At 43.1% G+C, this 22,955-nt stretch overlaps 3 protein-coding genes and 1 non-coding gene across 19 annotated transcripts in view; 2 read left to right on the top strand and 2 right to left on the bottom strand.

Annotated features, from left to right (window-relative positions):
* Positions 1-2,163: 2,163 nt before the first annotated feature.
* Positions 2,164-3,955, bottom strand: LOC102098159 (ribonuclease CL2-like). Of its 4 annotated transcripts, none has more exons than XM_065062743.1 (2): positions 3,774-3,955; positions 2,164-2,694 (listed from the first exon to the last, which is right to left on the bottom strand). In XM_065062743.1, exon 2 carries the CDS (start codon positions 2,686-2,688, stop codon positions 2,257-2,259), a length of 432 nt encoding a protein of 143 aa, XP_064918815.1. In that variant the 5' UTR covers positions 2,689-2,694; positions 3,774-3,955; the 3' UTR covers positions 2,164-2,256. The 4 variants fall into 4 exon arrangements, with proteins under 4 accessions (XP_064918815.1, XP_064918817.1, XP_013227606.2 ...); XM_065062745.1 differs by having other exon boundaries at positions 3,777-3,905; XM_013372152.3 differs by lacking the exon at positions 3,774-3,955 and adding an exon at positions 3,048-3,663.
* A 102-nt stretch (positions 3,956-4,057) lies between these two features.
* RPS3A (ribosomal protein S3A) lies at positions 4,058-8,405 on the top strand. Of its 2 annotated transcripts, none has more exons than XR_010472531.1 (6): positions 4,058-4,281; positions 5,091-5,194; positions 6,327-6,540; positions 6,710-6,918; positions 7,521-7,630; positions 8,239-8,405. XR_010472531.1 is itself a non-coding variant. In XM_065062739.1 (6 exons), the coding sequence occupies exons 1-6, from the start codon at positions 4,220-4,222 to the stop codon at positions 8,358-8,360; spliced, it is 795 nt and encodes a 264-aa protein (XP_064918811.1). In that variant the 5' UTR covers positions 4,059-4,219; the 3' UTR covers positions 8,361-8,405. The 2 variants fall into 2 exon arrangements, 1 of the variants encoding a protein (XP_064918811.1); XM_065062739.1 differs by having other exon boundaries at positions 4,059-4,281; positions 6,353-6,540.
* On the top strand, positions 7,889-7,958 carry LOC135579490 (small nucleolar RNA SNORD73). The gene has a single exon (XR_010472638.1). It is a non-coding gene; the product is annotated as a small nucleolar RNA SNORD73 (small nucleolar RNA).
* A 1,857-nt stretch (positions 8,406-10,262) lies between the features above and the next one.
* Positions 10,263-22,955, bottom strand: part of SH3D19 (SH3 domain containing 19) — an 83,667-nt gene continuing 70,974 nt past the window's right edge. For all 12 annotated transcript variants that reach the window (XM_065062686.1, XM_065062675.1, XM_065062677.1 and 9 more), the window contains 8 exons: positions 22,449-22,521; positions 22,006-22,136; positions 19,427-19,485; positions 17,582-17,769; positions 17,265-17,317; positions 16,553-16,739; positions 15,543-15,640; positions 10,263-14,253 (listed from right to left, as the gene is read on the bottom strand). In XM_065062686.1, the coding sequence (XP_064918758.1) occupies positions 14,137-14,253; positions 15,543-15,640; positions 16,553-16,739; positions 17,265-17,317; positions 17,582-17,769; positions 19,427-19,485; positions 22,006-22,136; positions 22,449-22,521 (906 nt within the window). In that variant the 3' untranslated portion in view covers positions 10,263-14,136. The remainder of the gene's footprint in view (positions 14,254-15,542; positions 15,641-16,552; positions 16,740-17,264; positions 17,318-17,581; positions 17,770-19,426; positions 19,486-22,005; positions 22,137-22,448; positions 22,522-22,955) is intronic.

Here is a 22,955-nt window from a genome sequence, read left to right as displayed (position 1 = left end):
ATGAGGTCACCCCTCAGTCTCCTCCAAGCTAAAGAGACCCAGCTCCCTCAGCCTTTCCTCATAAGGGAGATGCTCGACTCCCTTAATCATCTTCGTTGCCCTATGCTGGACCCTCTCCAGCAGTTCCCTGTCCTTCTTGAACTGAGGGGCCCAGAACTGGACACAGTATTCCAGATGTGGTCTCACCAGGGCAGAGTAGAGGGGAAGGAGAACCTCTCTCAACCTACTAACCACCCCCCTTCTAATACACCCCAGGATGCCATTGGCCTTCCTGGCCACAAGGGCACAGTGCTGGCTCATGGTCATCCTGCTGTCCACCAGGAGCCCCAGGTCCCTTTCCCCTACACTGCTCTCTAATAGGTCATTCCCCAACTTATACTGGAACTTGGGTGCTCCTCAGGCAATAGGATCAGTGCAAAGGGGACCACCAACCTGCTGGGCTGCATTAGACAAAGAGTTGTTAGCAGGTCAAAGGAGGTGATCCTGCTCCTCCACTCAGCACCAGTGAGATGCATCTGGAATGCTGGATCCACTGGTGGACTCACCAGTACAAGAGAGACATGGACGTACTGGAGAGAGTCCAGCAAAGGGCCACTGCTGCTGAAGGGCCTGGAGCATCTCTGATGAGAGGAAAGGCTGGGAGTGCTGGGACTGTTCAACCTGGAGAAGAGAAGGCTCGGGCAGGGGGAACTTATCACAGTATCACAGTATCACAGTATGTTTGGGATTGGAAGGGACCTCAAAAGATCATCTAGTCCAATCCCCCTGCTGGAGCAGGAACGCCTAGGTGAGGTTACACAGGAACATGTCCAGGCGGGTTTTGAATGTCTCCAGAGAAGGAGACTCCACGACCTCCCTGGTCAGCCTGTTCCAGTGCTCTGTCACCCTTACTGAGAAGAAGTTTCTTTTCAAATTTAAGCGGAACCTCTTGTGTTCCAGCTTGATCCCATTACCCCTTATCCTATCATTGTTTGCCACTGAGAAGAGCCTGGCTCCATCCTCATGGCACTCACCCTTTATATATTTATAAACATTGATAAGGTCCCCCCTTAGTCTCCTCCAAACTAAAGAGACCCAGCTCCCTCAGCCTTTCTTCATAAGGGAGATGCTCCACTCCCTTAATCATCTTCGTTGCCCTACGCTGGACCCTCTCCAGCAGCTCCCTGTCCTTCTGGAACTGAGGGGCCCAGAACTGGACACAATATTCCAGATGTGGTCTCACCAGGGCGAAGTAGAGGGGAAGGAGGACCTCTCTCGATCTACTAACCACCCCCCTTCTAATACACCCCAGGATGCCATTGGCCTTCCTGGCCACAAGGGCACAGTGCTGGCTCATGGTCATCCTGCTGTCCACCAGGACCCCCAGGTCCCTTTCCCCTACACTGCTCTCTAATATGTAATTTCCCAACCTATACTGGAACCTGGGGTTGCTCCTGCCCAGATGCAGGACTCGACACTTTCCCTTGTTAAATTTCATTAGGTTATATCAGTGTACTGGTAAGTACTGATGGGGAGGAATGATGACAAAGGGAGCCATGCACTTCTTAGTGGTGCCCAATGACAGGATGAGAGGTGATGAACACAAGTTGAAACACATGAAATCCCACCCAAATTTGTGTGGCCCCAAGCAGTGCTTGGCTTCATGGGGGCACCAAGGGGGCCCAAGAGCAGACTCAGCCGCGGAGAGGCCCCAGATGAGGTCAGAGGCAGGTAGGAGAGACGACTGTGGGTGCCGGAGGGTTTATGGGGCAGGCATGGGGGAAGTTGGGGGTGCCCAAGGGGTTATGAGGCACATGGGAGACTGGGAGACTGTGTGGGAGATATAGGCATCCAGGAAAGCAATGTGACACTCAAAGGGTAAGGATAGCTGGGGAGAGAGTTGGGTGCACATCCAGAGGATCAGGGGGACCCTGAGGCGGTTATAGGGCACCCAGGGGAGTTATGGTGCACCCAGGAAGGGAGGGTCAGGGAACATGGGAGGAGTCTATGGGGTACAGGAGAGGTCAGAGGCACCCTGGGAGCTATGGGACATCCAGGAGGTTGGGAAAAGCCAGGGACTTATGAGGCACATGGGATCAGGTCCATCTTGGATCCCAAGAGGGCTCAGCAGCACCCAGTGGTAGGATTTGAGGGTCCCCTCAGAAGCTGATGCCAGAGCCAAGGCCTGTGGCAGCTCCTTTATTGCAGCCCCCCCTGACAGAGCCCCCAGTGGGAGGGGAAAACCACGTTCCCCCCTACAGCCCCCTGTGTCAAGCCTCACTGAGGGGGAGGGTGGGTGCCAGCGAGGTGCACAGGCAGCCCATCAAGGCAGGCGACACGCACGTGGTGCTGGAGCTGCCGGGCCCGGTAGGTGCAAGGTGGCCGGTTGTTCCCCCCCCGCAGGCGGCAAGCCGTGAGGTCCATGGATGTTGGGGTGCTGTGGAACCCCGTTTCATCAGGCATCTGGCTGCAGGCAGCCACCAGCTCCTCAGCGGGTGCGTGCACAAAGGTGTTGGAAGGCTTGCAGGGCCGCCCTGGGGCCGTCACCCGCCGGCGTGCCAGCATGGTCTCACAGTAGCGGTGCGCTGTGAGCGCCGATGTCTGGGGGTGGTCCACATGCTGCCGCAGGAACTTCTCGTAGCGGCTCTCACCGTCCGCCCCTGCCAGCACTGCCAGCACCACAGCCATGCACAGGGCCCAGCCCGCCATGGGTACCTGTGGAAAGTAGAGTCAGGGCCATCTGGACTTCTGGGCCCCCAATTGGAAAACCCCCCCTGGACAATTGATTCTTCTACAAATTCCCTCTCCCAGACACCTAGGTCCTTTACAAATCTCCTCTAAATGCACAGGGAGCCCGCCAGACACCTGGGACATCTGAGGGTCCCACCTGGATGCCTGGGTCCATTACAGTTCAGCACTCCCCAGAAGCCTGGCTCCCCTATGGAACACCCCCCCCTGCCCCCTGCCCCAACACCTGTATCCCGTACATATCCTCCCCCCAACACTGCATGCTTGGGCTCCCTCCAGTCTCCTCCCACAGACACCCTGGTTCCTTACATGTCCCGCACCTGTGTGAGCACTTGAGTTTCCCTTATGGCTTCAGGGTCTCCGGGATCCCTCCCACTCCTCTGCACCCCTTTTATACTGGCCCCAGCTAGGCCCAATGGGCAAGGATCCAGGAGGAGGAGTAGGGCAAAGAGCAAGGTCCAAGGGATGTGTGTGGTGAGCCAGGCATCTGAGAAGCCCCAAGGTCATTAGGCAGTCATTAACGAATTGCTGCACACATCCCATCGGGTGCCTCCTGCCCATGTTGCCTTCGACCATGCAATCTGGCCTGGGCCACGTGTCCAATGGGGAGCAGGACAACGGGGTCCCCTTGGGTGGCAGGGGATGATCCCACGTTCCCTGGCAGCAGGGCAGGATGTCACCATCACTTCTGGGGTGACTGACAGATGCTCCTGCCCCTCTTGGACAATGTGGTGTGTCCATGACTGGCACACATCACCTCAGGACCCACGCATCCCTTCCCCCTGTGTCCCCTTTCAGGCAAGTGGGTGCCCCTCAGAAGTGCTAGGACTTGTTTTGCCCATCAAACACCCATCCTGCTGCCTTGACCATCGGGGGATCCTGATGGAGCCCCACGGAGGTCGTGTCCCTCTCCAGGGAGAGGCACACAGGCAGGTACCACCCACCCACTGCCACATTTCGTCCTCTCAACGAGGGCCCGTCAGCAGCCACTGCCCGACACCCTCTCGGCCAGCGCAGCCCCGTCCCTGTGGCCAGGGCAAACCCACCACGTTTGCTGCTGCTACCCACAGCACGCCCGGTCCCAGCTCTGCTCTCGCTCCTTCACACTGGCCTCTTCCTGCCTTTCGAAGGAGCGGGGACCGGCCGGGACCGGCTGGCTGGTGTCATGACTGGGCTGCGTGCTGGAAACACAAGGCCCTGATTTTTTGCTCTTTAATTTTTTAGTAGGTTTCCTCGTTTCTTTCTTCCCCCCACCCCCGCTAAATCCCGCCGTTGTCGCAGCCGGTGCCCGCCGGGACACGACACCCCCTCGGACTCCGCGCCGTTGGTTTCGCCCCGCTGTGGTACGTCCCAGGGAGCCGCCCGCCCCCTCGCGGCCAGACGCGGCCCCGCTCTCGCGGGAGCGCCTCCGCCCACAGCTCTCGCGCGAGCCCTGCTCCTATAATCTCGCGCGAGCGGCCTCTTCCGCCCTTTTCGCCAGCGGGGCCGGGCTATGGCGGTCGGCAAGAACAAGCGCCTCACCAAGGGCGGCAAGAAGGGCGCCAAGAAGAAAGTGTAAGGGCGGCCGGGAGAGGAGGAGACGGGGTCCTGGGGTACAGGGCGGGGCGCCGCGGCGGCAGGATGCCGCGGATGCGGGACGGATGGCGGCGGGCGGGAGCGGGAGCGGGCGGCTGCTGCTGCTGTCATGGCGGCGGCTGGGCGCAGGGCGAGCTGCGTGGCGGCGGGAGCGGCAGCGGCAGCCCGAACGGCGGGCCGGGCCGGGGCGGGGAGGGCACGGGCCGCGGCCGAGCTGCGCTTCCTGCAGCCTCGCCATGTGCCCGCCGTGCCGGCGTTGGGCTTCCCCGGTGTGGGAAGCGCTCGGCGACTGCGAAGGCAAGGCCAGAGCTGCGCCCCGCGCCCGGCTCCGGGCCGGCGAGTGGGCCTGGGGTTAGCTGCCTCGCTGTGGAAGCGGCGGCGCTCGGGTGGTGGTGGTGCGAGGCTTCGTCGTGTCTGGTGCACCCTGACTGCAAAAGTTAAGAAATGAAACGGGGCCTTCGTGGGCAAGCTAGTTAAAGTGCACTGCTTGTGTTGCTCCTGAGCAGGAGCTGAACAGTTGCACTAAGTGATTTTTTTGTCATCTTGGTTTTATGATGTTTCTGCAGTTCCATTTTCTCGAAGTAAATAAAATGAATGCCTGCTTCTCTCTAGTGGGTAGCATTAACTGTCTGTATTCACGTACTTACCAGCCTGTCCACCTTTAAAGCACAAAATGTTGACGTTTGCATTTCCATTCTGCAAAGCGTGTGGGGAGGAAAGTGTTAATTCAGCCCGATTTAATTCGAAAAAATGAGTAAAAAAATCTTTTCTGCTCTATTCAAATTAAGGGTTGATCCTTTCTCCAAAAAGGACTGGTATGATGTCAAAGCACCAGCAATGTTTAATATCCGAAACATTGGGAAGACGCTTGTCACCAGGACTCAAGGAACTAGTGAGTAGTGGGGTTTTGTGGACTAGAGGGAGATGTATTTGTTCCATGTGCTAGCTCCAAATGAGACCCGATTAAAGAAGTGCTGACAAATATTTTTTGCTCATTATATTAAAAACCTGGAAGTTTAAAAAAAAAAAAAAAAGATAACTTATTTGCTTGATTTCAGTGAATTTTCTTAAGTTGACAAGAGTTATTTAAATAAACTAGCTTAGTTGCAGGGAATTTGATGTGCTGTGATTCTTGTTTGTAGAACAGTACCAAACCATGGATATGATACAATAGGACATGCCTCAAGTTTCTAATGAGCTGCTAGTGTGGTAACCTGATGTGTTTCAGGAAGGAATTAAAGAATCATCTGATTATCACAGAGGGAGACATGAAGACAGTTTTACAAGGAGACCTTGGTTATAAATAGGATCATAAAGACCATTGTGTTAGAAGAGACTGAAATTTGAAGCTTTTAGGTAAAGAGATCTTTCTTGAGAGCTAGAATAGCTAACTCAGTGGAAGCACATGCAAATGTATTGCTGAGTGATAAAAGGTTTTTTATATGATCTGACATCTTGGGAAGAGGAAGCTGCTATTAGGAATGCAGGTTAAGAGTGTTTTTGTAAGGTTAGCTGTGTATAATGGCTAAATAGTTACCTTATGCTATTCTGGTTGCACTTAAAGTTACAAAGATTATGGTTATTTTGAACTGGATACATGTGAAACAAGTAAGGTAAGTGTCACTGTAAACCCAGCCAGTGTTGTTAGAAGCAGAACTGTGAAATGACTGTACTGAAGTGTTTGTTGCTGCTTTATCTCTGCTGAGCATGTGGTTTTTAATATTTACGTTATCATTATTGTTCATAATTTCCAAATACTTTGTAACCATTTCCACTTAAACCGCTCTATTACACCTGCTGGAATTCGCAGTATACTGGTATTTGTGTTCAGCATCTGATAGACTTCTCTTAAAAAGATTCCACACGAAGTTAACGAAATACAGTGTTTGGTTCCCTGAGTTGATTTGTTCTTGTCCAAGATAAACTTCAGAGCTGTGAAGCTAGTGGCCTTATGTACTATTAGAAAACATCAAGTGGAAATTCAGTATCTAATTAGAATAATACTTTTCTAATGTTAATTAAAGGTGTTTTATTTTGTTTCATACTACAGAAATTGCCTCCGATGGACTAAAGGGTCGTGTATTTGAAGTGAGTTTGGCTGATCTGCAGAACGATGAGGTTGCCTTCCGTAAATTTAAACTGGTAACTGAGGATGTTCAGGGCAAAAACTGTCTGACCAACTTCCATGGAATGGACCTCACCCGGGATAAAATGTGCTCCATGGTCAAAAAATGGCAGGTGTGTAAAGAACAAGGTCTCGTCTCTTTTGCCTCTGGGAAAGGAGGTAACTGCTGGTGCATTGCAAATTTTCTGTTTGAAGTGGCAGCAGGTACTGAGGAATGTCAGGTGTAAGGTTTTGAGAAACCTGTCTGTCACGTTGATGATAAATGATCCTTTCTTTTTTTAGACAATGATTGAAGCCCATGTAGATGTCAAAACAACCGATGGTTACCTACTGCGCCTCTTCTGTGTGGGTTTTACAAAGAAGCGTAATAACCAAATCCGCAAGACCTCATATGCCCAGCATCAGCAGGTTCGACAGATTCGCAGGAAGATGATGGAAATCATGAACCGAGAGGTCCAAACCAATGACCTGAAAGAAGTTGTCAATAAACTGTAAGCTTTGGCTGTGTTATTCTTTTTTTCTCTCCCTTACAGTTTAAATAGTTGTTTGTTGGTCAGTTGTTACAGAGTACTTAAAAATCCTGGTGCTTCACATACTGTTTGGCAGAGACCAGGCAAGGTGCCTCATGTTGAAAAGCTACTGTGCCGTTTCCCTCAAATGCTGTCTCTGCATCATATTTGACTTCATCAACCATCATGTTTGCCTAAATGTAAAATCAGACTCTCCAGAGATGTTCAATTCCTGTTTCTACAGACTAAAATTGTAATTTTTGTCAGCTGTGGCTGCAACTCTTACGGCTTGTTCTGATAGAATGAGGTTTTCCAAAGTATGCTGTTTGTTTTTAAAAGTTTGCAACCTTGGTCTCAAAATGAGCACACTTGCACTATGTTCCTCGTAACGTTGCAAGAAAAATATGTTTTATAATGTAAACGTACTTGAATAAAGTTGCCAGAAAGTGAAAGTAGTATTTATCGATGATGGAAACTTCTGTAGACTATTACGTATTTTTAATAATTACTTTAAACGTGTTGCTGACGAAGAAGCAGGCATAATTTTTAGCATTCTGTTATTGATGTGCTCTTTGATTCCTCAGGATCCCAGACAGCATTGGTAAAGACATAGAGAAGGCGTGTCAGTCCATTTACCCTCTTCACGATGTCTATGTTCGCAAGGTTAAGATGCTGAAGAAGCCCAAGTTTGAATGTAAGTCAATTACTGCAAACATTTAGTGTCTTAAGAGGGGGATGTGGGAAGCTGTTTGTTTAAAATGTATTTGCTTTTGGATCAAGATGTTAAAGCAGCATCATAAGCTTTAGTAGCTGTAGTAGTGAAAATGCTTGTCCTTCTAGTCCAATATTTGGCTATAAGGCTTGAAAGACTGGCAGTGATAATTCCGTTTGGAGAATTTTTGAATTCTTGCCTGAAACTGCTGCTGAATGTTTAAAAACGCTTTGTCTTGGGAATGAATGATGACAAAATGTTTCGGTCCCAGATGACATGGAATGATTCTATTTTCCCATTTTCTGACATTCCCATATAATGCAGTAGCAGGTTCTTAACCTTTCTTTTTTGTTTGAAACAAAACAAAAACACAACAAAAAATTATTATCTGTTATTTCACTGCTTATTCTTGTCCAATTCTGTGAGTTAATGCAGTCGCATCTTTTTGCATGAGCTTTCTGGAATGGACTTGGTCATACCTACATTAAATGTTCTCGTGGTTTAATTTATGTGGGATGAAAAATTCAGTAATTTTAAACTTTGAATAGGTGCATATCTCACTATTTATATATAATACTTCTTCTTTTTAGTGGGCAAGCTGATGGAACTCCATGGTGAAGGTGGTGGTGCTGGAAAACCGTCTGGGGATGAGGCAGGCACTAAAGTAGAGCGAGCTGATGGATATGAGCCGCCTGTGCAAGAGTCTGTCTGAAACTAAAAATTGAATGAAAATAAAAGTTTTAATATACAGAACTAATATTTGGTTGCCTGTATTGCTACTGGGCAATGTTGGTATTGCATATGTGGATGGGTTTTTAATAAGGTACACGTATTGTCTTAGTTATAAAAGAAAAAACTTGTTTTGGCAATCTGTTTTTTGTGATTGGCATTGTGAGATGAGTGGAAGAATGTGGTTTATCCTTTTTGAAAGGTGCTATTGGAATGTACAACACCAAGCATTCTATATGTTGGGGGTTTTTTTCCCAGTAATTTTGATCCTCACAAAAAAAAAAATCTTGTGGATGTGTGCAGAGGTTGTAGCTTCTGTTACAGGGGTGAAAGGTGCTTCAAAGAGGAGCATTGTACAGGGCAAATGGGGTGACACACAGGAAAACTTCTGATTCCAGAATTTTTTATTATAATGAAGTCTTACAGATACATCTGACTTACTCGAGAATTACATATGTACATGTTTAAGTTTCTTGGTGGTAATTTGATATGACTTCTTAGGGGATGGTTTTGGTCTCTGATACTCAAAAGGTGAGAGCTGTTTATGTTGTAATTTTGTTTGCAGTGTTAGTGTAGAAATGCAGAAAGTGCTCAAGACTAGTCTTGTATGTAGTTTTTTAACCTCTGTCAGAACTGAGGTAACCATAATCCCAGTTGAAAAACTGGTGGAACTTCAGGCAAAAGTTCTACTGTAAAAGGGCAATGGTCCATGTTCCAAAAATAAAGCACTTGAAATTACCCAGCAAATCACTTTAAGAGCACTTTTTGCATTATCTCATAGCATGTACCATTTTTGCTTGTTGTTAGGCTTATGTGGGCTTAAAAAGAAGAGTTGTCTTCTCACTAATATGAGGGATATTTTGCACTGTCAGCATGTTTTTTTTAATACTGACCTATTTTGGGAGGTTACTGAGATAGTAGTGGTGGCTCTCGTAGTCAGCTGTGAAATAGTTTAGGACAAGAAGTGTAGGCAAGTAATGAAATGTTACTGTTGCAACAAAGATAGTAGGGGAAAAGTAGAGGGACCCTGCTCTTCAGCATCAGGGATTTTTACCTTTTTCTAGTCGATACTTCTGGCTTGGACCAAATAATATATGAAATTATTTTTTTCTAATTTATTTAGAGGACTGCAGGTGATGCAATTTCATGTTGTAAATCCAAGTTACTATTTTAATATGGAAGGTGATATTTAGAACAGCCCATGACTGTTCAGGTAACTGTCTTTATTGGATTGTAAATATAGGCCTACTTGCTCTGCTTTTTCCAGGTTGGTGGAAGGATAGGGAGTGTTGAAAACTTTCGTGATGCTGAAACAGGAGAAGGGAATAATGCTGCTTTTAATCTGCTTTGCTCTTTTCATATGTATGGTGTGGGTGTCATTCTCCTCAAGAGTTGGAGTCATATTTTTGAAGCCATAAATTGCTACAACTGCCCCTTCTCTAACAAAAGTCATAACTTTCCACTGGAGTTAAAAAAAACAAACCATGACTTAGGCTAGGTGTGGCGAGACTCAAAAGCCCTGAACCTACTGTACAGTAAGCTTTAATGCAATTGTGTATGTAGATATATATGCATGCATGCATATATTCAGGCCCTGCATCAGATAACATCTGTCAGAGCTTTCAAGCTGTGGATGTGTGTTGGCTGTAATAGTTCCATCAATCAGACCCTAAGGGACTGCAGCTGGCCTGTACTCTGTAGGTGTAGAGATCCTGAGGTTCTGAGTAATTTCTGAAAACTTGTGTGTCTTATCCTGTTAGTTTTTCCTTCAGCTCTATGACAAGTAAGTATATATTGCAAAAAGGCTTGCGCAAGAGAATTTAGAGAAAGAACAAGTACTTGCTTTTTTTTCCAGTTGTGTGGGGTTTTGTTGTTTTTTTGTTGGTGTTGTTTTTGTTTGTGTGTTGGTGGTGGTGGTGGTTTTTTTTTACAGTAGACTGCTCGGCTCTGGGTAAATGTATGATTTATAAAATTATTTCAGATGGGGGGAAAGTAAGCAGGAAGTTTTGTGTGTTCTCTGTATAAATATCAGCTGAAAAATCATGGTGTATAAATAGCAGCAATCAGCAGAGCACACTTAAAGAAATGTAGAATTGCCAATGAGCGGAGGCTCAGCTCGTCTTCATCACCACTCATTTTGTCACACAGGAGTACAGCATCACTGTCTTGTGTGATACCCTGGTTGTTGCAGGTAGCAGATGTCGTAGCTTCTATAGGTGGTGTGAAATGTAACCAAGTTTGAAGGCTTCAATAATGTGTTCAATCCATCAGGATTCTCTGAGGGATTTGGACTACTCATGAAGGGATGTGATAACTACAGAATTACTTATTTGGAGGTGTTGGGGTTTTTTTGGTTGGCTGGCTGGGTTTCGTTGGCTGGGTTTTTTTCCTGTTGAGTTAAATTCATAAGCAGAATGAGATCCATAGAACTGTCGTGTCATGTGGAGACCTCAGCTCTCCATAGCATAAGACAATAAAAATGCCTTTACAACTTAATTATAAAAATTTATTGGTTAAATACATTCTTAATTTACAGAGGTACCATAACAAACTTACTGGACTTAACAAAGATTTACTTAGGACACTTAGCTGTACACAGAAGAAAGATGATGTCTTCCTGAAGATATTTCCAGAGGGTGGGTCAAACAATGTTTTGACAAATTAGGCTTTTATTATAGTAATGTGGGGCTCTAGCTAACTAAGTTTACAGCTGAAATTTGCTACTATATTGCAGTTAGGATTTGTTCCACCTCATTCTTGTTTTTGTGGGTTATGTTTTTGTGTTTTGTTTTGTTTTTTTTTTTCAGATTATGCAGTGTACTTAAGAATTTTATGTTATGATATGTATGCAGTTTCATGGCGATACTAGGCATCAAGTCTTAAGAAAATCCCTCCCTGTAAAAGCCAAGCATCTAACTTACTAAGTTATAGCTGCCTGCAGTAATGCAAGCAGCCTTTAGATGGCACTCCTTGCTCTGAATAGAAGGCGCTGCTGCTCTTCCTGCCCTGCATAATAGGCAAGAGATGATTAGAACAAAGCAGAGTGGTCTTGTCGCTGACAGGCACGGACTTTAAACATTCAGTGGAAGGTACAAAAACAACTGATCAATACACAGTTATAAAAAATGGGGAACAGGAAATTGAAAAAAATATAAAAATTCAGTTCTACTCTGAGACTTGTATCAAAATCTTAGAAAACTGCCAGACAAACAGTAAACAACAAACACTTAAGCCTCCTCCACCCCTACAATGATGCAGTGTGCCTCTGGTGAGGACCCGGTATTCTGTTTGTTGGGGTGGGCTTTGCTTGGTTCTGCTGTTTTCTCCCTGCTGTGCTCACTGGAGGTTGAGGAACTGTTGGCACAGATCGTGGTGGGAGGAGCCTGATTTAATAGAGTGATCCACTGCAAATTTATGGTTGAAAAGCTTTGAGTGGGCTTGCAGGAGTCAGGAAAGCTAGCTATCTATGTATTTGTTTCCTTGGATTTCTCTAGAAGGAGATGGCTGGTTTATTGCAATGAACAACTTGGAGAGTGGGAAGCATGGTCCTTGGAGGGGTGGAGGTGGGCTTACATTACAGTTTGATTTCACAGGAGTTCTGGGTAGGCTTGTTTGGGATTGTAAAACTGAACAATAGCTGTATAAATTATGATGTTTCCATTGTTCTAGGATAGCACATCATTTATAAATGTTTTAATAATGTTAATCCCCTTAATGAAAGTAGAAATCCAGCTCTCAGCTCATTAAAACTTTTTGTGATCTTCATCCCCTATTTGTGTGAATGGCATTGGTGCAGTTTAAATATAAAACACTTCAGGAAGCTTTTAGACTTAAAAAAGTGGGCTAACACCTGTGTCTATATTTGAAAGTACTGTGGCATAACAGTGACTGCAGAGCACAAAGGTGCTGCGGACCTATGTTCCTCGGGCTTGCTTCAGGTGAACTCCAGTCTGCTACCAAAAACGGATGCCCATTCTCTGCTGCGAGGGGAGTCCTTCAGCTCAGTTTTGGCTCTCAACTTGTTTCTGCCTGCTGTGACGGTAGCCAAAGGGCAGTGCGCAGGGAGGGCAGGGCTACCCTCACCAGCTTAGACACCCATTTAGATGGACCCTGATCTTTTGTTGCAGTAGGTATTTGTTCCTGTAACACTTAGACCTCATATCAATAAAGCTGTAAGCAGACTGAGTCAAAACTATCTCAAGGTCAGTCATTATTCTAGTTTCTTGTTTCCACCCACCACTCAACTGTTGGCCCTTCTGCAGCCTGAACTTCCAGACCCACAAAGAGAAATCTTGTGAGGGTACCTTGATACCTAAAGACTTGCATCTCTCTGAAGTAATGACTCATGCTAACAGCTTACTGATTCCTTTTTGTTATATAGTACAAAAGTGACAGAATACTGTCAGCAATGAAAGGGCCAACTGCAGCATAATTTTTTTCTATTCCAGTCTGATGAAGTTAGCAGTTAATCAAGATGCATTTAACTTTTTTTGTCAGGAGCCAAGCGTTGCAAAAAGGAATTGACTACCAGAATTTCATACAACGTGAAGCTACCTCCATCATGTCTTAGTTTGTCGTTCAAGTCATGCTACTGCTTCTTGCTAAATGCTTTTGTTAAAGCTTCTTGAAGTAACCTCCTGCCAGGCATGTTTTCCTTAAGGCCTTGACAGACCATTTATAATGATGCTCAGTATAGTTGGTATGTGGTAGCAAATTGGAAACGAATCCCATGTGTGCTGAAAGATAAAACCAAGGCTGTATAATATCCTTCATGTTAAGGACAGGAATAGTGTTACTGAAGTATGTTCCAGTGCTTGAGTGACAAATGAAATGCAGACTGAGTGAAGACTGGCTTTCCACTTACAGGAAGGGAGTGGAGGGGCAAATAGTTGGAATAGTGCAGCTCCTGCATGGAGGGGGCTGAGAAAGCCCAGTAAACACTGTTTGTCACAGCTCGCTTCAGCTTGGAAGGAAGGAACCATGGTGCTCCAAGACCAGGGGGCAGTAGTAGAATCTAAACCTACAGCTGGAAAGGATTTTTGAGGAAGGCATAAGATAATTCATACCAATATGAACATTATCTGTTACGAGGCAAAATACTTGAGTTTTGTGATCTTTCTGTATAAGCAGCTTGGGCTAAGAATTGAAGACTACTACACAGGAATTCGCTTCTGAGTTTTCCCTCTTGCTGAAATTAGATTATCTAGTATTAGATTTGATATTTTCCTGCTATAAAATATCAGTTATCTTCTTCATCCTCTAAGTCATAAAACAAGTGGATTCTACTGCTAAGGTGGAAGTCAAGCAGTAATGAAACCTGAATATTAAACTTGATCTACATAGTGAGTGCTGTAATTATATCTTTAAAATAATTTTTTAATTTGCATTTTAAAAGTTTTTAAAGAAACCCAAAGAAGCTTACTTTATGCAGACTTTGTGCATGATAAATGTAATACCAGATAGTAAACATACTAGAATGCTATTTAAGTTAAAATGGTGTTGCACCACATTATTTCCCTAGTTGAAAACAGCTAAAAATCCTGCTTGTATTTGCTCTCGGAGCATTCATGAAGCATGACTACATACACCATCACGAAAGACTACAATTTTCTTATTTGACTTCAAGATTCCATTATGACTGTCTAGAAAAAGTAGTGCAAAACATTGATAGTCAAAACATGTTGATGTCTTTGCTGCTGTGCCTTTAGGATAGAAAACATTCTCTCCCACATGCAGGGAGTTCAAAGAGAGGCAACACTTCACGGTGTTTTTAAAATCTGAACAAAGTTCTTGGGAAATATCCCAGACTTTCCTTGTATCTCTCCACTCATCCAGTCCTCGTCTACAGATTCCAGCTCTGTTATTGTATCACCTGCCTGTAAGAGAAGGAGTAACATGAGCCAGGACAGCTTACCGTGCTGTGACAATGCATGCATAGCTGATGATATTCAGAAGCAATTAATATCAGTCATTTAGAAAAAGTAGGATGTGGCCAGTTTTTCTTTGCGAAAACCAACTGAAGCTTTTTTTTTTAGGGTAAATACTTGTCTATGCTGAAAAATCACCACTGTCCAGAAGGAACAAACAGTGCTGCTGGGCAACTTCTTGAGTTGCTTAAGCTCTCCATGTAGGCAGGTATGTTAGAGAGCTGCTCACAGGCCCCCGCCTTACTCGTTAATTTGTGTGTATTTCCCTGCTCTCTTATGAGGTTTATTTTCTTCAAACACTTCAAAGCTTGCTTTTCTCAATTTAGTACAAATATTTTCCAGCAGTTAGAAATGTCCCTCCTTCCTTTGGAAACTTTCCCAAAAATCACTAGTGTGGCTGTTCAAAACAAACTGCAGCTCCTGTTTGATCCTTGTTTCTGCTTTCATTGTCCCATGCCTTCAGCTTAAGTACTATCATGGCCTTGGCCTTTCTGCCAGTACCTCCGTTCCCCTTTTCTGCTTTAAAGAATCATCTATCCTTTCAGTGCTGCAAGCTGCTAATACTGAAACAAATTATTTTGCTAGTTTTAGAAGAGAAAAATAGTGTTTTCTACCTGATAATCACAATTTTGGGCCTGCTGTGGAAGTCTGCTGTTTCATAGAAACTTGCTTTTGAGGACGTGGTTACCTAAATCATGACTTTGAATCAACAAGGGCATGCTGTTTCTTGTTCATGCTGCTTAATATTATCTGAGCATCCAGCAACTATTTAATTTCTCCCCTCGCTCCCATGGCAACTCTAAACATTTAGATGTGGCTGTACCAGGTGTCCCTTAGAGGCATTGCTGCTGTAGCACTGGCTCTCTTACATGATCCTCCTTCTCTTTGCTGTCTTTCTAGTTAAAAAAGAGGCTCCCTTGACCATACCAACTGATCAAGAACTGAGTGTACTGCAAAGTTAGGTTTATTTGTCTTGTCATGTATCAGAGAGTCAAAGGAATTTTGCAACTCGTGACCTCTTTTTAAAGTCTTCAGTGAAAAGTTTGCCAATATGAAATAAAGTGTGAAAGGCAAAAGATTTTTGAGAGAGGGCATTTATCAAACTTGTTAATATCTATGCCCATTCTATGTGCTTTGTTCTTTCTTGTTTCATGCCTATTTTCACACCAGATAATTCCTATTTTTTTGCATTCTTCAGGAGCATAAGACCTTTTGGAAAATTGGGCTGAGTTACTTACTTTGAAGGAAAGCTCATCTTCATTTTCTCCATGAAAATCATAAAGAGCTTTGGCTTTTCCTTTCTTCCCTCCTCCAGACTGTGACAGCTCTACCCTGGCTGCAGAACATGGACAAGACAAGTTATTCGGATTGGAGTGACATAAATCTCTGTTTCTGAAGAAGTCTCCTGTCATTCTTGCATTTTTCTCCCCTCTAGTGTTCTACTGCATGTCCAGATGTTATTACTATTGCTACTTGGCAAATTTACTTTCCTACTGGAATAAAAATCTCCTCTGGCACCAGTGCATCTTACAGTACTAACACATTCTCATGGCTCTGCTTCTAGGAGGACTAAATTTAAAGTTCATTTACTTGAACTTTTCAATGGCAATATGTAATAGAAGCTGCCTTTTCCTCTTTCTACTTGGAGATGAAGCAGCACATGGTGTGTGCTAGTTGTCAGTTAGGTGGAATTTATTTTCTGTCAGCTTTCACTCATGGCTTTATTTGCAAAAACTATGGGAAAGAATTATGATTTTTCTGTGTCCTCTGTGAAGGTTTTGACTGCACTGATTCGGGGACCAAACAGAAGCTTGAGGAGAGCAAGCAGTGTGTGTTCCTTTTTTTCACCAAGGGGATTACAATAGTTCTGTGCCAAGACTCAACGGTTGTAGTTATTTACAGCTCTACCAGCTCTTTGGCTGTGCTGCAGCGTTTCTCTTCAGCTGACTGAGAACCTGGTTGCCTCCCATCTTCTGCACCCCTGAATTCCTACTAAGGGCAGTGCTCAATGGTTCTGTTTTGCCAGTGCCCAAACCACACTTGAACCATCCCAGAATTTGTGTCACCTCCCAGATTACTTGCCAGTATTAGAAAGGCTGGTTCAATGCTTAGTTCAGCTTTAGGATACTAAGGACTGTGGTAGTGTGTGGCTTGTTAATGCAATGGAATGGCTGGGTTCTCCCAGAACTCTGCCATGACTGTCACAACACAAGGAATAATGATTTGCCATCTAGTAGCAGCACTGTACCTGAGCAGGTCTGAACAAAAACTGCTGGGAAAATCCCTTCCTTTTCATTCAGTCTTCCTCTATACCACTCTGAATCTACTTGCTCCAGTATTTGGATGTAGTCTCCCTTTTTGAAGGATAAATCATCTTTGGTTTCTGCTGTAAAATCATGAAGCGCTTCACACCACTCTACTGAGCGTCTGTTGTTCTATTCAAGTGAACAGAAAATACATGCATTAATTTTAGAAGCATTAATAGAGCCCATAAGCTGATGGATACTGATGAAAGCAGCTGCACAGAACATGGGTGTCCTGACTTTTCTAATACAATAGTGTCACTGCAGATGTAGACTAGAATGGCATTTCAGCAATTACCACAGAATTTCATCTAGGCTCGGGCACATTCCTTTTTATCACTGGTGGAAGCGGACAGGATTAATAAATTCAAAATTAGACCACTGCAGCAATCCTTAAAATAGAGCTAACAAGAATTTGCTTAAGCACAAAGGATAAAAATTTACTTATGTTAATTTGCCAGAAGCTATGAATTCAATCGCTTTCGGCCAGCTCTCAGAACTCAAGATGTGACCATGCAGCGTTGTGTGCTGTGGGAGTTAGTTGGGTTATATTCAGGTTTAAAGTTGTGCAGCTAATCTGACATTATAATAGAAAGTCTATGCAAATCTGTGAAACTGCTATGTAAATTCTGGCACTCACCTAAAAAGCTTTATTACCTGAGGAAGGGAAGAAGAAACCTCCACCTTGTTCTTCAGTGCTGCTCCTGTACCTACGTAAGTAAAGCACAACTTCGAATAGCAGCAATGACTATTCAAAACATTGCTAATGATAAGAGATTTTAGATGGAGTAATTATTAAGAATAGCTTTTTAAGAAGTCCTACTATTCCTTGTGATTTTTTTTTAAATCTATCTTTTGTCCCTTCCTACCTCTTTCCTGCATTCATTGTCATTTTGGACTTTTCTCCTATATGCTGCCTATATGCATGCAGTACAAAACCATGTTCTTGAAGATTTTTTTGCAAGCATTCATACCTGCTCCAGGCAGATCTTCAATTACTTCTACAAAGTTCAAGGGGAAAATTCCAGACATGCCTCTGAGCTCTCCTTTGGCCCACTCTTCATTTACATATTCTTTAAGGATGATAGTTTCACCTTCTGAAAAACTGAGCTCATCTTGCTGGTCTCCAATAAACTCAAATCTTGCTACACATCTTGGACCTCTGCACAAACAAAAAAGAAACTTAATTTGCTTGCTTATTGTTATTGTCCACTCAATAATAAAGCATCATTGTGCAAAATACGGACTGATATGTTTAATTAAAATAACAAAAGAATGCACTGAAGCTAGAACATGCGGAAAATGGGGGTCTAGCCCTGGTTCTTATCTCTGCTTTGTGAGGAGGATGAGTATGGAGTCTGGAGGAGCTGGATGCAACTTCTGCATCCCCATTCCTGGCTGTTATCTTATTTTGCAACAACAAAAAACACAACACTTTTTTTTCCTGGGCTACCTCTCCCATTTTATATTTTTGCCTATATCCAAGTAAGTGTCTTGATATACTTCTGTTATGAGTTTGATTTTTTTTTGAGCTAGCATCCAACTGAGATGCAATCAAGCATGAGTGGGGGGTGGGTGTTGTGTATTTGTTCCAAATCTCAAACCCATGGCAGTTTCACAGGTGGAAGCTAGTTGTATCTACGATGACAAACATTTTTCTGTATAATCTACCCCAGGCATGGGGAAATAACTTATCTATTGAAGAAAGAAACATCAATGCATTTGATGAATTTAATGTAATTTGGTATAGCACTGAAAAAAATTATTTTTTTAGTCACTTAAATAGGTTTAATAACTTAATAAATGAATAAAATAGATTTAAGAAATTATTCTAGGAAAAAAATTGATTTATCAGAAATACCATGCTGGAAAAAGGTGATAATAGGCTTTAATTTCTTCTATAGGATCATAGCATTTAAACCAATGTAAGAAGCTCAACTATTTGCAAAAGCTTCAGGACAGAGCTAGAGCTAGCACTTTCTGTTTCTTACTTAGTTGCAGAAGCAGCTTTCAAAAATGAAAGTTTCTTTTAAAACAAGCCAAGCTCGATCTGAAGAACAGATCAAATAATCCCACTGATATCAGTGGTTCCTGCCTCTGCCTGAATTTGTTTCAATTGCTGTAATGAATGATCATGAAATCAAATCATCATAAAGTAGAAATAGCATGAAAAGTTGTTCCTTGCCCACAGATTTTAGTACAAGTTGTTTGCAAATGAGAAATTAAAAGTTATTGAAGTACATTTGATAATTTACTCTGGGGAACTTTAGATTAACCTGTATAGTTATACACTTTAAGGTTAGATAGATTTGTTTACTTAACGTACAGCTGTATCCTGTCCCATTTTATCTTGTTCTTTCAAAAGAGTAGGAGCCTGACCGTGTTACACCTTGAGGATACTGGAAGAAAGTAGCAAGGCCGGGAGTAAAGAGAGTGCAATGCTGCTGAAGTTAATCAGATTGGCTCACTGTTTCTGTAACCAATTTTCATGAAAAACTATGGGAAATGCTCTTCTAATATAGCTCATAAAAGGAAGGAAAGTGAGTGGACTACATCTACATAAACATTTATTATAAAGTAATCTACCAGCTTTCTGAAGCCATGAAGTGAGTTTTTACACTTTTTTTCACCTGGATGTGAGTTTTATTAAAACATCATAAACTTTATGTTTCGAGAGCCTTATTGTTAAAATATATCTTGATGAAGAAAATGTTAACCATATTAACCTCAGCACAGATAACACCTGCTTCAAAGTTATCTTTCTTTTTACTTCCTAGTATATCAAAATGAGGAGGAAAAGTAAGATTTATCTGACTCACTTGATAGATCGTGATGAACAGGGTATTTTTTTCCTGTTGCTTTCTTCTGGAACATCAATCTAGTAAACCAACAAAAAAAGTAAAGTCTTCCATTTCAAGCTCATGGCAACATAACTACAATAAACTTGGAACTGGTCAAAATAATCTATTTTTCAGCTAAGCATCAGCTCTAGTTATGACCTCTGTGACACTCTAAAGTTGCTGGCATGCTATGATACATGACCATATTAATGTAGATTTTGGGTTTGTATGCCTGATTTCTCATTTTTCAATCTCATGCGTAGGAGCACAATTTGATGCTGGTTTACTGTTTCTACTTGTTGCATGACTTATTGACAAAATATGGGACTGGATGCTACTAGATGCTGTTGCATTGGTAATTGCTATCTATTATTTACTAGCACAATATATCACAATAGACAAAATTATTGTTTACATTTATCCTTTCTGGGCTTTGGTAGCCAGCTCTCCTCCAAACAAAAACACTTCTCACAATTCTCATTTGCATTGGAGAAACATAATTTAGAAAATCAATACATGGATATATCAAACAGAAAACATTCAAGTCCTTTATCACAAGAGGACTTCAATTGTAATTTTGGTGTGACATGAAGGATGGCCCGTGGGATGGATAAGGCTACAAGCCTAGAAACCCTAGCGACGAGCTTTGGGTTACAGCTCACTATCGCATGAGCCAGTTCTCACAAAAATCAACAAGAATGTTGCATTAGCTTATGCGAAGGACTGGAGGAAATCACGCTGCCTGTTAGGACACATAATCTTTGCAATGCTCTTGTTAGAAGAGCTGGTATCTGTGGTGCTCTGAAGGGCCTGTGGAAGTAAGAACCATGTAGTATTGTTACTCATCCAGACCTAAGCTACTACCCAGCTGAATATCATAAACCACACTATAGCGTATTGTATAGTGATCTTGTATCAAGATCAAATCTGACACAAATGAACAGGAGAATTCACTCATTAAACTAGCCTCATGTACTGCATTTGCTTTTTTTTTCATTTTGCTGAAACAAAAGATTTTTGCATTCAAAAGGGTAACCACCTTTTACAAATAAAATAGAAATTTGAAACACAATTTCCCTAGCTTTTATGAAGTTGTATCTGTCTGTATCAATGCTGAATTTGACCCAAATACTCATTCCACTGCTTTACCATAAAATCTTTTCTCTATTAGCTGTCAGCAGTAGCAAGATCTTTTATATTAAATTGTTGGTCTGTGTAGAAGCAGCGAATCAATTTAGCTAACCAATCTTTCTCATGAAAGCAAATTGAGCATGGTGCTACTATTACTAACCCCCACTTTAGTTCTTATTCTTCAGCACTTCTCAAATTTTACAATTTTTCTCCAATAATGCCTAAAACTAAACTAAACAGACAAATTATACTCTCATAGTTACCAAATCTTCGCAGAAAGGGTTGTCAGGCATTGGAACAGGCTGCCCAGGGAAGTGGTGGAGTCAGCATCCCCGGAGGTGTTTAAAAGACGCATAAGATGAGGTTCTCAGGGACATGATGTAGAGGTCTACTCGGCAGAGCTAGGGTAATGGTTGCACTCTATGATCATAAAGGTCCTTCGCAACCAACACAATTCTATGATTCTAAATGCTTGGTGTTGTCCTTGTAGCAGCAGTGCTCACCTCTGCCAGCTGTCCCAGCTCAACACAGACACTTTGTGTCTTCAGTGCCCAGCTGCTGGTGCCCAGCGTCACTTTAGCATTCCTTCATGACCTTCGGCCTGGTGTGGGGAGCCCAATGGCCCTTCTACTGTCGCAAAAGGGACTTCAGTCTCAGACTCAGGCTTGCAATAGATTTGACCCAGCTTTTGACGCAGTGAATCACACTGTATCACTTTTAAAGATGAAGCACTCAACTAATTGCTATTGGGCTCCAAACCAGCACCTGTCTCTTGCCTGCCATTTACTGTCAAGTGTCACACTCAGTAACAGGATTGCTTTAAGCTGCTCATTTGCAAACACACAATATCCTTGCGCTGTGCCAGCACAGCCATTTGTGCAGCCGCTTAGTAAGCCACTTAGGCAAATTGATCCAGCTGAAAAAAAAATATATATTCTAGGAAAAAAAACCCACATATTTCATTGGATCCAACTGCTGCCCTGACCTCGTTCACTAATTGGCTATAAAAGTGGTGATTCCCGCACAGCTCAAGGGAGAAGAAAATAAGAAAAGCTGGGGGGCTAAGGGGAGGCATAAAAAGCAACTGTCTTCCTGAGTGTTGATTCCTACACGCAGCTGTAGAAAATAGTCTGCTTCGTAGACTCTGAGAAACTGACAAGCTGACAAAGAGAATCTGGTAAGGGCCATGATTTTCTCACTTGTCTTCAAATTAACAGCAAAATAATCCCCATAACACAAGTTGCTTGTGCCAAATCAAGCGTCTTTCTAATACCATGCAAACAAGTTGATATGTCTTCTGCTGCCAGAGGGAAAAGAGATTATCTAAATACAGAATGGAGCTAAATACACAGGAGCTATAGTAAAATAGAACAAGAAAACAAATGCAATAGGATCTTATGCAAGCAATGTACAGAAAGCCTACATACAACTACTTTAACAAAGTTGGCAGGAAATATCCCTGTGCGATTCCCACATTTTCCTCTGTACCACTCGGTATCAATTTTCTCCAAAAGACAAACGATGTCTCCAGCATGAAGGTCCAAGTCATCAGCATGCTCTGAAAGACAGCAGCATCTCAGTTAATGGTAGTTGTCACACTCACTGATTTTCTGTAAGTAAAACCTTCTTAAATACCACAGTCAAAACCAGACCAAGTTTTCAAAAAGTCTTAATCATACTTGATAAACCAGTTAGCTTTAAGTAAAAGACTGGCCCAACTATAGCTAAACCCATGGATTTCAACAACTCTACATGCAGACCTTGCAGGCTGAGCATCCTCATCATTTTTAAGCTCTAATAATTCCTAAGAAAATTCCCATTTGAAAGTCCTGGAGTAAAGCAAGCTTCCAGAATATTCACATTTACTTACCTGCAGGAAAATCATGCAGGACTACAGCATGAGGCGCACTTGTGTCAGAAACTTTTGGAGCGTGGTTTGAATCCTGACAACAACAAATAAATCCAAGTAGTTTATAAATCATGTAAGATACTAACAGAGATTCTCTGTTATGTACTCTGGAAGTAATTTTCTGACTTTGAACACAATGGTGCTCTGGTATCAGAGAATCACCTTTGGAGGCAATGGTTACTATTGGTCACACAGCTATAGGTCTCAGTTCTGTATACCTTTCACCAGTGTAAATCAGAATGCATTTCACCAAAATCTACTTTTAAGCCAGTAAAAGGAAGAGAAGGCATGTAAATTTTCCCAGTATGGACAAAGCCTCAGGTATTTCTGTGGGCCAGAAATCTAGAGTGTTACCAGCAACTCTCATTGCAAGGGTTCACAGAATCACACAGAATCACAGGATGTTAGGGATTGGAAGGGACCTCAAAAGATCATCTAGTCCAATCCCCCTGCTGGAGCAGGAACACC

The sequence above is a fragment of the Columba livia genome, chromosome 4 (assembly GCF_036013475.1).
Source record: "Columba livia isolate bColLiv1 breed racing homer chromosome 4, bColLiv1.pat.W.v2, whole genome shotgun sequence".
Taxonomy (NCBI): Eukaryota; Metazoa; Chordata; class Aves; order Columbiformes; family Columbidae; genus Columba; species Columba livia.
This window is presented reverse-complemented; position numbering and strand designations above follow the sequence as displayed.